At 43.0% G+C, this 13,709-nt stretch overlaps 1 protein-coding gene across 1 annotated transcript in view; it reads right to left on the reverse strand.

Moving 5' to 3' along the window:
• Positions 1-442: 442 nt before the first annotated feature.
• The window catches only part of LOC139747999 (equilibrative nucleoside transporter 1-like), a 165,672-nt gene continuing 152,405 nt past the window's right edge, over positions 443-13,709 (reverse strand). Inside the window, exon 10 of the mRNA XM_071660545.1 lies at positions 443-1,553. Within this exon, the coding sequence (XP_071516646.1) occupies positions 1,433-1,553 (121 nt within the window). The 3' untranslated portion in view covers positions 443-1,432. The remainder of the gene's footprint in view (positions 1,554-13,709) is intronic.

Genomic DNA, 13,709 nt, shown 5'->3' on the forward strand with positions numbered 1-13,709 from the left:
GCACTCACTCTTATCCCCTTTGCCTTTGTACAATGGCACCATGCAAGCACTCCGCCAATCCATAGGCACCCCACCATGAATCATACATACACTAAACAACCTCACTAACCAGTCAACAATACAGTCACCCCCCCCCCCCCCTCCCAACAAACTCCACTGCATTACCATCCAAACCGGCCGCCCCGCCGGCTTTCATCTCTTGCAAAGCCCTCTCTACCCCTTCTCTGCCCACCAAATCACCCTCCCCAACCCTCTCACCCTGGACACCACCTCGACCAAAACACCCCACATCCGCCACTCCATCATCAAGCACATCCAACTAACCCTTAAAATACCCACCCCATCCCCCTCTCACACCACCACTGTGATTGCATAAGTAGCCACCATTTATTCTCTGAGACATGATAAAGACCACTATAACAGCCGGAAATAAAGCTAGTCATTGATTACTTACGAGTTTATTATACAAACACTACTTTATTTGATGTGTCTGTGAGGATCCTTTGGGAAGGTCTGTGTATGTTCTGTTGACGTTGAGGTCGTCAAAGTCTTCAGGAATAAGTCAAGTTGAAAGTGGCGCGGGACGACTGATTGGGATAACTGGACGGAGAAGTGGAGGCTTGGATAATGTTACAGTCTGTGGAGACAGTAGCATTGATGACGCACGAGGAGGTTGTTCTTGTATTGAGCTTTGTTCCGGTATTGAGGAGACGGAGTGTCCAGTGTATTCTAGACTCTGAGGGTTGGTCATCTGTCACAGGGAGATCTTATGTGATGTGGAGGTGCTCGATTTCTGTGATGTGTCGAGAAGCGTTGAGTACGATTTGCTGCCTTGTTAAGTCGATCCCAAGTTGGTCTTCATGTTCTTGATGATCAACTTGGTGAGGATTGGACGTTGATGGGCAATGTTACGTGGCGGTCTTGGCTCATATATATCGGATGGCATCGTGGAGTGCACACCTTTTGAAGTGGACCTCAGCCTCAATGTTACCGTGGTAGTTCACGAACTCGTCTGTCACCTGTAGAGACGCTGCTGAGGAGTGCCCTTTGATCTGTCCTGTGAGCAGGAGGGTGGGGACTCATGAAGGGTAGGAGGAGGAAGTGAAGGAGGAGGAAGAGGTTGGGATGACGGTGCAATAAACATCCAATCAGCCTGAGGACTGATGGTTGTCACTGCTGATGGTCTGCAGGCCTTGTAGCCTGGCACGGGCCCTTATCTTCAGATGGCCTGTCCGCCATGTTCCCATAAGACAGATGGAATACAACAGGAAACATTATTCTCTTCGTCATACGGACAGATGACATTATGGGGTATCCTTTACCCTTCTCAGTCTCCTTTTTTCACGCTCAACGGCACCTTCACCATCCTCATTCTCCTCCCTTTAAGATTTGAGCTGCTCCTGCACCCTCTATCTTCTCCATTTGAGGACACCTACGTGGGCCCCCACAGAGCTACCAGAGCAGGGGACAGCAAGGATCCAATCACCAGGCCTATACCCAACAGGGCTGCCATTATTGCACCACCGACCTCCTGCTCGTCACTCTCCAAAACCCTGATGGAAAAATATAAGAACACTGGTAGATTAAACACTCAGGAGACGAGGTAATGAGGACATGAAAGAATTGGACATTCTGAAGGATGTCTTTTCGAAAGAAAGAAAATGAATATCTGGAAATTGCTTTAATGAATCTAAACAGCCGAGAAAGGTGTTGGATGGATGCAGAATTACTCACTCGAATCTTCCACCAGAGCTGTGTCATCAGCAAACAACAGCTGACTCATTTCCCAGGCCCATTTATCCACTACAGATTGCATACTCGCTCTGTCTCCTCTCTCTCTCTCTCTCTCTCTCTCTCTCTCTCTCTCTCTCTCTCTCTCTCTCTCTCTCTCTCTCTCTCTCTCTCTCTCTCTCTCTCTCTCTCTCTCTCTCTCTCTCTCTTTCTCTAATATCGTTGCATTTACCTCCCTCACTACCGCATCCATGAACAAGTTAAGCATCCATGGTGACATCACATACTCTTGCCGCAAACCTGCCGTTACATGAAAACCCACTCACCTTCCTCTCTACCTTCTCGCACACACGCCTTACTTTCTTGATAAAAACGCTTCGCTGTTTTTCCTTTTTTAGCTTTCCTCCTAAGCAGTATATTCATAAAACCTTCCACGAAGCATGTCTATCAACGTTATCATATTCTCTCTCCTGATTCATATGATGCAACATACAAATCCTTGTGTCTAAAGATTTCTCATACATTATTCAAAGCAACACCTCATCAAACCATCCTCTACAACGCCTGAAACCAGTGTTCCCCTCAAGGCTCATGCTTTGTACAAGCCTTCACTATCTCAGTCACCGCGTTCCCATACAATTTACCGGAGACACTAAAAAAAATTATAGACCAATACATTCACCTTTGTCTCCCTTGCATTTATACAGTGGTACCATAAATGCATTCCACCAATCCTCAGGCACCTTACCATAATCCATACATACAATAGAAATCCTAGCGAATAAATCCACAATACAGGCACCTCTCTTTCTTAAGAAGTTCAACTACAATACCATCCACTACAGCCACCCTGCCACATCTCATCTGATGACAGCACTGGAGGCAGATACGAGAGAAAAACTGTGGAAGTTCGTGACCGAGTTCGGGAGAGTGTATGAGGATAAGGGGCTGAGAGCGAGTGAATAGGGGGAAGGGGTTGAGAGTGGGGGAATGAAGGGAAGGGGTTGAGTGAATGAGTGAGCCAATGAGTGAATAAGGGCAAAAGCTCTTGGGTTTAGCAGGGGCAGAGGAACAGGTTGGTTGGCGTGTGACTTTGAATAAAGAAAACTTGGGAGACGTGAATTGTTGGAACTATGGAAGGGGAAGTTAGTCACTGGGTGGGTGGGTGGGGAGGGTTGGGAGAGGTTCTTGGAGCATTGAAGAATGTGTGGAAAGAGAGGTTGTTATCTGAGAGCGCGGATAAGGGTATGTTTGAAGGCATAGTAATTTCAGTGATGTTGTATGGATGCGAGGCATGGTTTATAGAACAGAATAAGCGGAGGAGGGTGGATGTGTTGGAAATGAAATATTTGAGGACAATATTTGGTGTGAGGTGGTTTGATAGAGTAATTAATGAAAGGGTAAGAGAAATGTGTGGTAATAAAAAGATTGGGGCTAAGAGAGAAAAAGGTGTGTTGAAATGGTTTGGACAGATGGAGAGAATAAATGATGAAAGGTTGACAAAGAGGACATACGTGTCAGAAACGGAGGGAACAAGAAGGAAGAGACTGAATTGGAGATAAGACGAAGAAGAGGGGAATGTTTTCAGTGACCATGCAGGAGTGTGAAAAGCTTGCATGGGATAGAGTGAACTGGAACGATGTTGTTTACTGGGGGCGACGTGCTGTCAATGGACTGAACTAGGGCAGGTGAAGCGGTCGGGTTATACCATGGGGCTAAGGCGAAAAATGGCGAATGTATGAAAAAGAAAAATACATATATGTATAAAGTCAGTTGAAACCAGTGGTGTGCCACAGGGATCCGTCTTAAGACTGGGTCCCTTTCTTACTCATGTTAATCATTTTGATAATGAGCTGCATTGTATGGTATCAAAATTCGTGGACGATGTTGAGTTGGGAAATAAGCTGCAACAGAAATCGACTGTCTGAAACTTGGAAGTAACATAGACAAACTGATGGGCTGAGCTCATAGGTGGCAAATAAACCAAATATTGATAATTGCACAGTTTTTCATATCTGTAATAAAAATGAAAAGCCAAGGTACAATATGAATCCTCTTGAAATATAAAAGGAAATTAGGTGTAATAATCTCTGGTGACCTAAATCCAAGCAAGCAGAGTGCAGAAGAATTAAGTAATGCGAAATGATTCTTGGATTCATGAGTAGGGTTTTCATATCTAGCTTCATGGAAATTATCCTCATTCTTTACAAGTCACTAGTATGTCCTCATCATGAATACTGTGTTCTGTTTTGATCACCCTGCTTGAGGAGAGGTAGATTAAAGAGAGTACAAAGTCGAGCTACCAAAATAATTCCCGGACTGAGAAAAAATAAATCTTATGAAACTAGAGTAAAATGCCTTAAATCTGATGAGTTTAATCTAATATAGCTTAGGAGAGAGAGGGTTAAAAGGCGATCTAGTATAGATCTTCAATAAAATCAAAGGTTTCACTAATCTAGATCTAACAAACTACTTAAGGAGAGATTCGCATGATTTCACTCAAAGTAATGGATACAGGCTCGTGGGCAAACGTTTTCCCTCAAATGAGACGAATCACTTATGCTTAGATTATATCTTTTACATGATTTACCAATTACATAAGCTGAAAGCTATACCATAAATATATATATATATATATATATATATATATATATATATATATATATATATATATGTATATATATATATATATATATATATATATTTATTTATTATTTTATTATACTTTGTCGCTGTCTCCCGCGTTTGCGAGGTAGCGCAAGGAAACAGACGAAAGAAATGGCCCAACCCCCCCCCATACACATGTATATACATACGTCCACACACGCAAATATACATACCTACACAGCTTTCCATGGTTTACCCCAGACGCTTCACATGCCTTGATTCAATCCACTGACAGCACGTCAACCCCGGTATACCACATCGCTCCAATTCACTCTATTCCTTGCCCTCCTTTCACCCTCCTGTATGTTCAGGCCCCGATCACACAAAATCTTTTTCACTCCATCTTTCCACCTCCAATTTGGTCTCCCTCTTCTCCTCGTTCCCTCCACCTCCGACACATATATCCTCTTGGTCAATCTTTCCTCACTCATTCTCTCCATGTGCCAAAACCACTTCAAAACACCCTCTTCTGCTCTCTCAACCACGCTCTTTTTATTTCCACACATCTCTCTTACCCTTACGTTACTCACTCGATCAAACCACCTCACACCACACATTGTCCTCAAACATCTCATTTCCAGCACATCCATCCTCCTGCGCACAACTCTATCCATAGCCCACGCCTCACAACCATACAACATTGTTGGAACCACTATTCCTTCAAACATACCCATTTTTGCTTTCCGAGATAATGTTCTCGACTTCCACACATTCTTCAAGGCCCCAAGAATTTACGCCCCCTCCCCCACCCTATGATCCACTTCCGCTTCCATGGTTCCATCCGCTGCCAGATCCACTCCCAGATATCTAAAACACTTTACTTCCTCCAGTTTTTCTCCATTCAAACTCACCTCCCAATTGACTTGACCCTCAACCCTACTGTACCTAATAACCTTGCTCTTATTCACATTTACTCTTAACTTTCTTCTTCCACACACTTTACCAAACTCAGTCACCAGCTTCTGCAGTTTCTCACATGAATCAGCCACCAGCGCTGTATCATCAGCGAACAACAACTGACTCACTTCCCAAGCTCTCGCATCCCCAACAGACTTCATACTTGCCCCTCTTTCCAAAACTCTTGCATTCACCTCCCTAACAACCCCATCCATAAACAAATTAAACAACCATGGAGACATCACACACCCCTGCCGCAAACCTACATTCACTGAGAACCAATCACTTTCCTCTCTTCCTACACGTACACATGCCTTACATCCTCGATAAAAACTTTTCACTGCTTCTAACAACTTGCCTCCCACACCATATATTCTTAATACCTTCCACAGAGCATCTCTATCAACTCTATCATATGCCTTCTCCAGATCCATAAATGCTACATACAAATCCATTTGCTTTTCTAAGTATTTCTCACATACATTCTTCAAAGCAAACACCTGATCCACACATCCTCTACCACTTCTGAAACCACACTGCTCTTCCCCGATCTGATGCTCTGTACATGCCTTCACCCTCTCAATCAATACCCTCCCATATAATTTACCAGGAATACTCAACAAACTTATACCTCTGTAATTTGAGCACTCACTCTTATCCCCTTTGCCTTTGTACAATGGCACTATGCACGCATTCAGCCAATCCTCAGGCCCCTCACCATGAGTCATACATACATTAAATAACCTTACGAACCAGTCCACAATACAGTCACCCCCTTTTTTAATAAATTCCACTGCAACACCATCCAAACCTGCTGCCTTGCCGGCTTTCATCTTCCGCAAAGCTTTCACTACCTCTTCTCTGTTTACCAAATCATTTTCCCTAACCCTCTCAATTTGCACACCACCTCGACCAAAACACCCTATATCTGCCACTCTATCATCAAACACATTCAACAAAACTTCAAAATACTCACTCCATCTCCTTCTCACATCACCACTACTTGTTATCACCTCCCCATTTGCGCCCTTCACTGAAGTTCCCATTTGCTCCCTCGTCTTACGCACTTTATTTACCTCCTTCCAGAACATCTTTTTATTCTCTTTAAAATTTAATGATACTCTCTCACCCCAACTCTCATTTGCCCTTTTTTTCACCTCTTGCACCTTTCTCTTGACCTCCTGTCTCTTTCTTTTATACATCTCCCACTCAATTGCATTTTTTCCCTGCAAAAATCGTCCAAATGCCTCTCTCTTCTCTTTCACTAATACTCTTACTTCTTCATCCCACCACTCACTACCCTTTCTAATCAACCCACCTCCCACTCTTCTCATGCCACAAGCATCTTTTGCGCAATCCATCACTGATTCCCTAAATACATCCCATTCCTCCCCCACTCCCCTTACTTCCATTGTTCTCACCTTTTTCCATTCTGTACTCAGTCTCTCCTGGTACTTCCTCACACAGGTATCCTTCCCAAGCTCACTTACTCTCACCACCCTCTTCACCCCAACATGCACTCTTCTTTTCTGAAAACCCATACAAATCTTCACCTTAGCCTCCACAAGATAATGATCAGACATCCCTCCAGTTGCACCTCTCAGCACATTAACATCCATATATATATTTTTTTTTCTTTTTTTTTTTCCAAAAGAAGGAAGAGAGAAGGGGGCCAGGTGAGGATTTTCCCTCAGAGGCCCAGTCCTCTGTTCTTAACGCTACCTTGCTAACGCGGGAAATGGCGAATAGTTTGAAAAAAAAAAAAAAAAAAAATATATATATATATATATATATATATATATATATATATATATATATATATATATATATATATATATATATATATATATATATATATATATATATATATATATATATATATATATATATATATATAAGAGCAAGGTTATTAGGTACAGTAGGGGTGAGGGTCAAGTCAATTGGGAGGTGAGTTTGAATGGAGAAAAACTGGAGGAAGTGAAGTGTTTTAGATATCTGGGAGTGGATCTGTCAGCGGATGGAACCATGGAAGCGGAAGTGGATCATAGGGTGGGGGAGGGGGCGAAAATTTTGGGAGCCTTGAAAAATGTGTGGAAGTCGAGAACATTATCTCGGAAAGCAAAAATGGGTATGTTTGAAGGAATAGTGGTTCCAACAATGTTGTATGGTTGCGAGGCGTGGGCTATGGATAGAGATGTGCGCAGGAGGATGGATGTGCTGGAAATGAGATGTTTGAGGACAATGTGTGGTGTGAGGTGGTTTGATCGAGTAAGTAACGTAAGGGTAAGAGAGATGTGTGGAAATAAAAAGAGCGTGGTTGAGAGAGCAGAAGAGGGTGTTTTGAAATGGCTTGGGCACATGGAGAGAATGAGTGAGGAAAGATTGACCAAGAGGATATATGTGTCGGAGGTGGAGGGAACGAGGAGAAGAGGGAGACCAAATTGGAGGTGGAAAGATGGAGTGAAAAAGATTTTGTGTGATCGGGGCCTGAACATGCAGGAGGGTGAAAGGAGGGCAAGGAATAGAGTGAATTGGAGCGATGTGGTATACAGGGGTTGACGTGCTGTCAGTGGATTGAATCAAGGCATGTGAAGCGTCTGGGGTAAACCATGGAAAGCTGTGTAGGTATGTATATTTGCGTGTGTGGACGTATGTACATGTGTATGGGGGGGGGGGGGGTTGGGCCATTTCTTTCGTCTGTTTCCTTGCGCTACCTCGCAAACGCGGGAGACAGCGACAAAGTATAAAAAAAAAAAGATATATATATATATATATATATATATATATATATATATATATATATATATATATATATATATATATATATATATATATTTAATGTATGTATGACTCATGGTGAGGTGCCTGAGGATTGGCGGAATGCGTGCATAGTGCCATTGTACAAAGGCAAAGGGGATAAGAGTGAGTGCTCAAATTACAGAGGTATAAGTTTGTTGAGTATTCCTGGTAAATCATATGGGAGGGTATTGATTGAGAGGGTGAAGGCATGTACAGAGCATCAGATTGGGGAAGAGCAGTGTGGTTTCAGAAGTGGTAGAGGATGTGTGGATCAGGTGTTTGCTTTGAAGAATGTATGTGAGAAATACTTAGAAAAGCAAATGGATTTGTATGTAGCATTTATGGATCTGGAGAAGGCATATGATAGAGTTGATAGAGATGCTCTGTGGAAGGTATTAAGAATATATGGTGTGGGAGGAAAGTTGTTAGAAGCAGTGAAAAGTTTTTATCGAGGATGTAAGGCATGTGTACGTGTAGGAAGAGAGGAAAGTGATTGGTTCTCAGTGAATGTAGGTTTGCGGCAGGGGTGTGTGATGTCTCCATGGTTGTTTAATTTGTTTATGGATGGGGTTGTTAGGGAGGTAAATGCAAGAGTTTTGGAAAGAGGGGCAAGTATGAAGTCTGTTGGGGATGAGAGAGCTTGGGAAGTGAGTCAGTTGTTGTTCGCTGATGATACAGCGCTGGTGGCTGATTCATGTGAGAAACTGCAGAAGCTGGTGACTGAGTTTGGAAAAGTGTGTGGAAGAAGAAAGTTAAGAGTAAATGTGAATAAGAGCAAGGTTATCAGGTACAGTAGGGTTGAGGGTCAAGTCAATTGGGAGGTGAGTTTGAATGGAGAAAAACTGGAGGAAGTGAAGTGTTTTAGATATCTGGGAGTGGATCTGGCAGCGGATGGAACCATGGAAGCGGAAGTGGATCATAGGGTGGGGGAGGGGGCGAAAATCCTGGGGGCCTTGAAGAATGTGTGGAAGTCGAGAACATTATCTCGGAAAGCAGAAATGGGTATGTTTGAAGGAATAGTGGTTCCAACAATGTTGTATGGTTGCGAGGCGTGGGCTATGGATAGAGTTGTGCGCAGGAGGATGGATGTGCTGGAAATGAGATGTTTGAGGACAATGTGTGGGTTGAGGTGGTTTGATCGAGTGAGTAACGTAAGGGTAAGAGAGATGTGTGGAAATAAAAAGAGCGTGGTTGAGAGAGCAGAAGAGGGTGTTTTGAAGTGGTTTGGGCACATGGAGAGGATGAGTGAGGAAAGATTGACCAAGAGGATATATGTGTCGGAGGTGGAGGGAACAAGGAGAAGAGGGAGACCAAATTGGAGGTGGAAAGATGGAGTGAAAAAGATTTTGTGTGATCGGGGCCTGAACATGCAGGAGGGTGAAAGGAGGGCACAACTCTATCCATAGTCCAAGCCTCGCAACCATACAACATTGTTGGAACCACTATTCCTTCAAACATAACCATTTTTGCTTTCCGAGATAATGTTCTCGACTTCCACACATTCTTCAAGGCTCCCAGAATTTTCGCCCCCTCCCCCACCCTATGATCCACTTCCGCTTCCATGGTTCCATCCGCTGCCAGATCCACTCCCAGATATCTAAAACACTTCACTTCCTCCAGTTTTTCTCCATTCAAACTCACCTCCCAATTGACTTGACCCTCAACCCTACTGTACCTAATAACCTTGCTCTTATTCACATTTACTCTTAACTTTCTTTTTTCACACACTTTACCACACTCAGTCACCAGCTTCTGCAGTTTCTCACATGAATCAGCCACCAGCGCTGTATCATCAGCGAACAACAACTGACTCACTTCCCAAGCTCACTCATCCCCAACAGACTTCATACTTGCCCCTCTTTCCAAAACTCTTGCATTCACCTCCCTAACAACCCCATCCATAAACAAATTAAACAACTATGGAGACATCACACACCCCTGCCGCAAACCTACATTCACTGAGAACCAATCACTTTCCTCTCTTCCTACACGTACACATGCCTTACATCCTCGATAAAAACTTTTCACTGCTTCTAACAACTTGCCTCCCACACCATATATTCTTAATACCTTCCACAGAGCATCTCTATCAACTCTATCATATGCCTTGTCCAGATCCATAAATGCTACATACAAATCCATTTGCTTTTCTAAGTATTTCTCACATACATACTTCAAAGCAAACACCTGATCCACACATCCTCTACCACTTCTGAAACCACACTGCTCTTCCCCAATTTGGTATATATATATATATATATATATATATATATATATATATATATATATATATATATATATATATATATATATATATATATATATATATATATATATGTACACACGGAGACATATACATATATACACATGTACATAATTCATACTGTCTGCCCTTATTCATTCCCATCGCCACCTCGCTACACATGAAATAACAACCCCCTCTCCCCTCATGTGTGCAAGGTAGCGCTAGGAAAAGACAACAAAGGCCACATTCCTTAACACTCAGTCTCTAAGTGCCATGTAACAATGCACCCAAAACACAGCTCCCTTTACACATCAAGGCCCCACAAAACTTTCCATGGTTCACCCCAGACGCTTCACATGTCCTGGTTCAATCAATTGGCAGCACGTCGACCCCGGTATACCACATCGTTCCAATTCACTCTATTCCTTGCACACCTTTCACCCTCCTGCATATTCAGGCCCAAATCACTCAAAATCTTTTTCACTCCATCTTTCCACCTCCAATTTGGGCTCCCACTTCTCGTTCCCTCATCCTCTGACACATATATCCTCTTTGTCAATCTTTCCTCACTCATTCTCTCCATGTGACCAAACCATTTCAAAACACACATCTCTCTTACCCTATCATTACTTACTCTATCAAACCACCTCACACCACATATTGTCCTCAAACATCTCATTTCAGCACATGCACCCTCCTGCGCATAACTCTATCCATAGCCCACGCCTCGCAACCATATAACATTGTTGGAATCACTATTCCCTCAAACATACCCATTTCTTCTTTCCGAGATAATGTTCTCGACTTCCACACATTCTTCAACGCTCCCAGAATTTTCGCCCCCTCCCCCACCCTATGATTCACTTCCGCATCCATGGTTTCGTCCGCTGCCAAATCCACTCCCAGATATCTAAAATACTTCACTTCCTCCAGTTTTTCTCCATTGAAACTTACCTCCCAATTGACTTGTCCCTCAACCCTACTTTGCCTAATAGCCTTGGTCTTATTCACATTTACTTTCAGCTTTCTTCTTTCACACACTTTACCAAACTCAGTCACCAGCTTCGGCAGTTTCTCATATAAATCAGCCACCAGTGCTGTATTATCAGCGAACAACAACTGATTCACTTCCCAAGCTCTCTCATCCACAACAGACTGCATACTTGCCCCTCTTTCCAAAGCTCTTGCATTCACCTCCCTAACAACCCCATTCATAAACAAATTAAACAACCATGGAGACATCACACACCCCTACCGCAAACCTACATTCTCTGGGAACCAATCACTTTCCTCTCTTCCTACACGTACACATGCCTTATATCCTCGATAAAAACTTCTCACTGGTTCTAAAAACTTGCCTCCCACACCATATATTCTTAATACCTTCCACAGAGCATCTCTATCAATTCTATCATACGCCTTCTCCAGATCCATAAATGCTACATACAAATCCATTTGCTTTTCTAACTATTTCTCACATACATTCTTCAAAGCAAATACCTGATCCACACATCATCTACCACTTCTGAAATCACACTGCTCTTCTCCAATCTGATGCTCTGTACATGCCTTCACCCTCTCAATCAATACCCTCCTATATGAATTCCTAGGAATACTCAACAAACTTATATCTCTGTAATTTGAGTACTCACTTTGATCCCTTTTGCCTTTGTACAATGGCACTATGCAAGCATTCCGCCAATCCTCAGGCACCTCACCGTGAGTCATACAAACAGTGAATAACCTTATCCAGCCAGTCAACAATACAGTCACTCCCTTTTTTAATAAATTCCAATGCAATACCATCCAAACCCGCTGCCTTGCCGGCTTTCATCCTCCGCAAAGCTTTTACTACCTCTTGTCTGTTTACCAAATCATTCTTCCTAACCCTCTCACTTTGCACACCACCTCGACCAAAACACCCTATATCTGCCACTCTATCATCAAACACATTCAACAAACCTTAAAAATACTCACTCCATCTCCTCACATCACCACTACTTGTTATCACCTCCCCATTAGCCCTCTTTACTGAAGTTTCCATTTGTTCCCTCGTCTAACGCACTTTATTAACGTCCTTCCAAAACATCTTATTATTCTCCCTATAATTTAATGATACTCTCTCATCCCAACTCTCATTTGCCCGCTTTTTCACCTCTTCCACCTTTCTCTTAATTTCCTGCCTGTTTCTTTTATACATTTCCCAGTCATTTGCATTATTTCCCCGCAAAAATCGTGCAAATGCCTCTTCTTCTTCATCCCACAACTCCTTACCCTTTGTAATCGCCCACCTCCCACGCTTCTCATGCCACAAGCATCTTTTGCGCAAGCCATTACTGCTTCCCTAAATACATCCCATTCCTCCCTAAGTCCCCTTACGTCCTTTGTTCTCACCTTTTTCCATTCTGTACTCAGTCTCTCCTGGTACTTCCTCACACAAGTCTCCTTCCCAAGCTCACTTACTCTCACCACTCCTTTCACCCCAACATTCCCTCTTCTTTTCTAAAAAACCTCCACAAACTTCATCTTCGCCTCCACAAGATAATGAGCAGATATCCCTCGAGTTGCACCTTTCAGGACATTAACATCCAAAAGTCTCTCTTTCGCGCGCCTATCAATTAACACGTAATCCAATAACGCTCTCTGGCCATCTCCTCATACTTACATACGTATACTTAAGGATATCTCGCTTTTTAAACCAGGTATTCCCAATCACCAGTCCTTTTTCAGCACATAAATCTACAAGGTCTTCACCATTTCCATTTACAACGCTGAACACCCCATGTACACCAATTATTCCCTCAACTGCCACATTACTCACCTTTGCATTGAAATCATCCATCACTATAACCCAGTCTCGCGCATCAAAACTACTAACACACTTACTCAGCTGCTCCCAAAACACTTGCCTCTCATGATCTTTCTTCTCATACCCAGGTGCATATGCACCAGTAATCACCCATCTCACTCCATCCCTTTTCCGTTTTACCCATATCAATCTAGAGTTTACTTTCTTACACTCTATCACATACTCCCACCACTCCTGTTTCAGGAGTTGTGCTACTCCTTCCCTTGCTCTTGTCCTCTCACTAACCCCTGACTTTACTCCCAAGACATTCTCAAACCACTCTTCCTCTTTAACGTTGAGCTTCATTTCACTAAGAGCCAAAACATCCAGGTTCCTTTCCACAAACATACTACCTATCTCTCCTTTTTTCTCATATTGGTTACATCCACATACATTTAGACATCCCAATCTGAGCCTTCAAGGAGGATGAGCACTCCCCGCGTGACTCCTTCTTCTGTTTCCCCTTTTAGAAAGTTAAAATACAAGGAGGGGAGGGTTTCTAGCCCCCCGCGCTCGTCCCCT

This window comes from Panulirus ornatus, chromosome 71, assembly GCF_036320965.1.
Source record: "Panulirus ornatus isolate Po-2019 chromosome 71, ASM3632096v1, whole genome shotgun sequence".
Taxonomy (NCBI): Eukaryota; Metazoa; Arthropoda; class Malacostraca; order Decapoda; family Palinuridae; genus Panulirus; species Panulirus ornatus.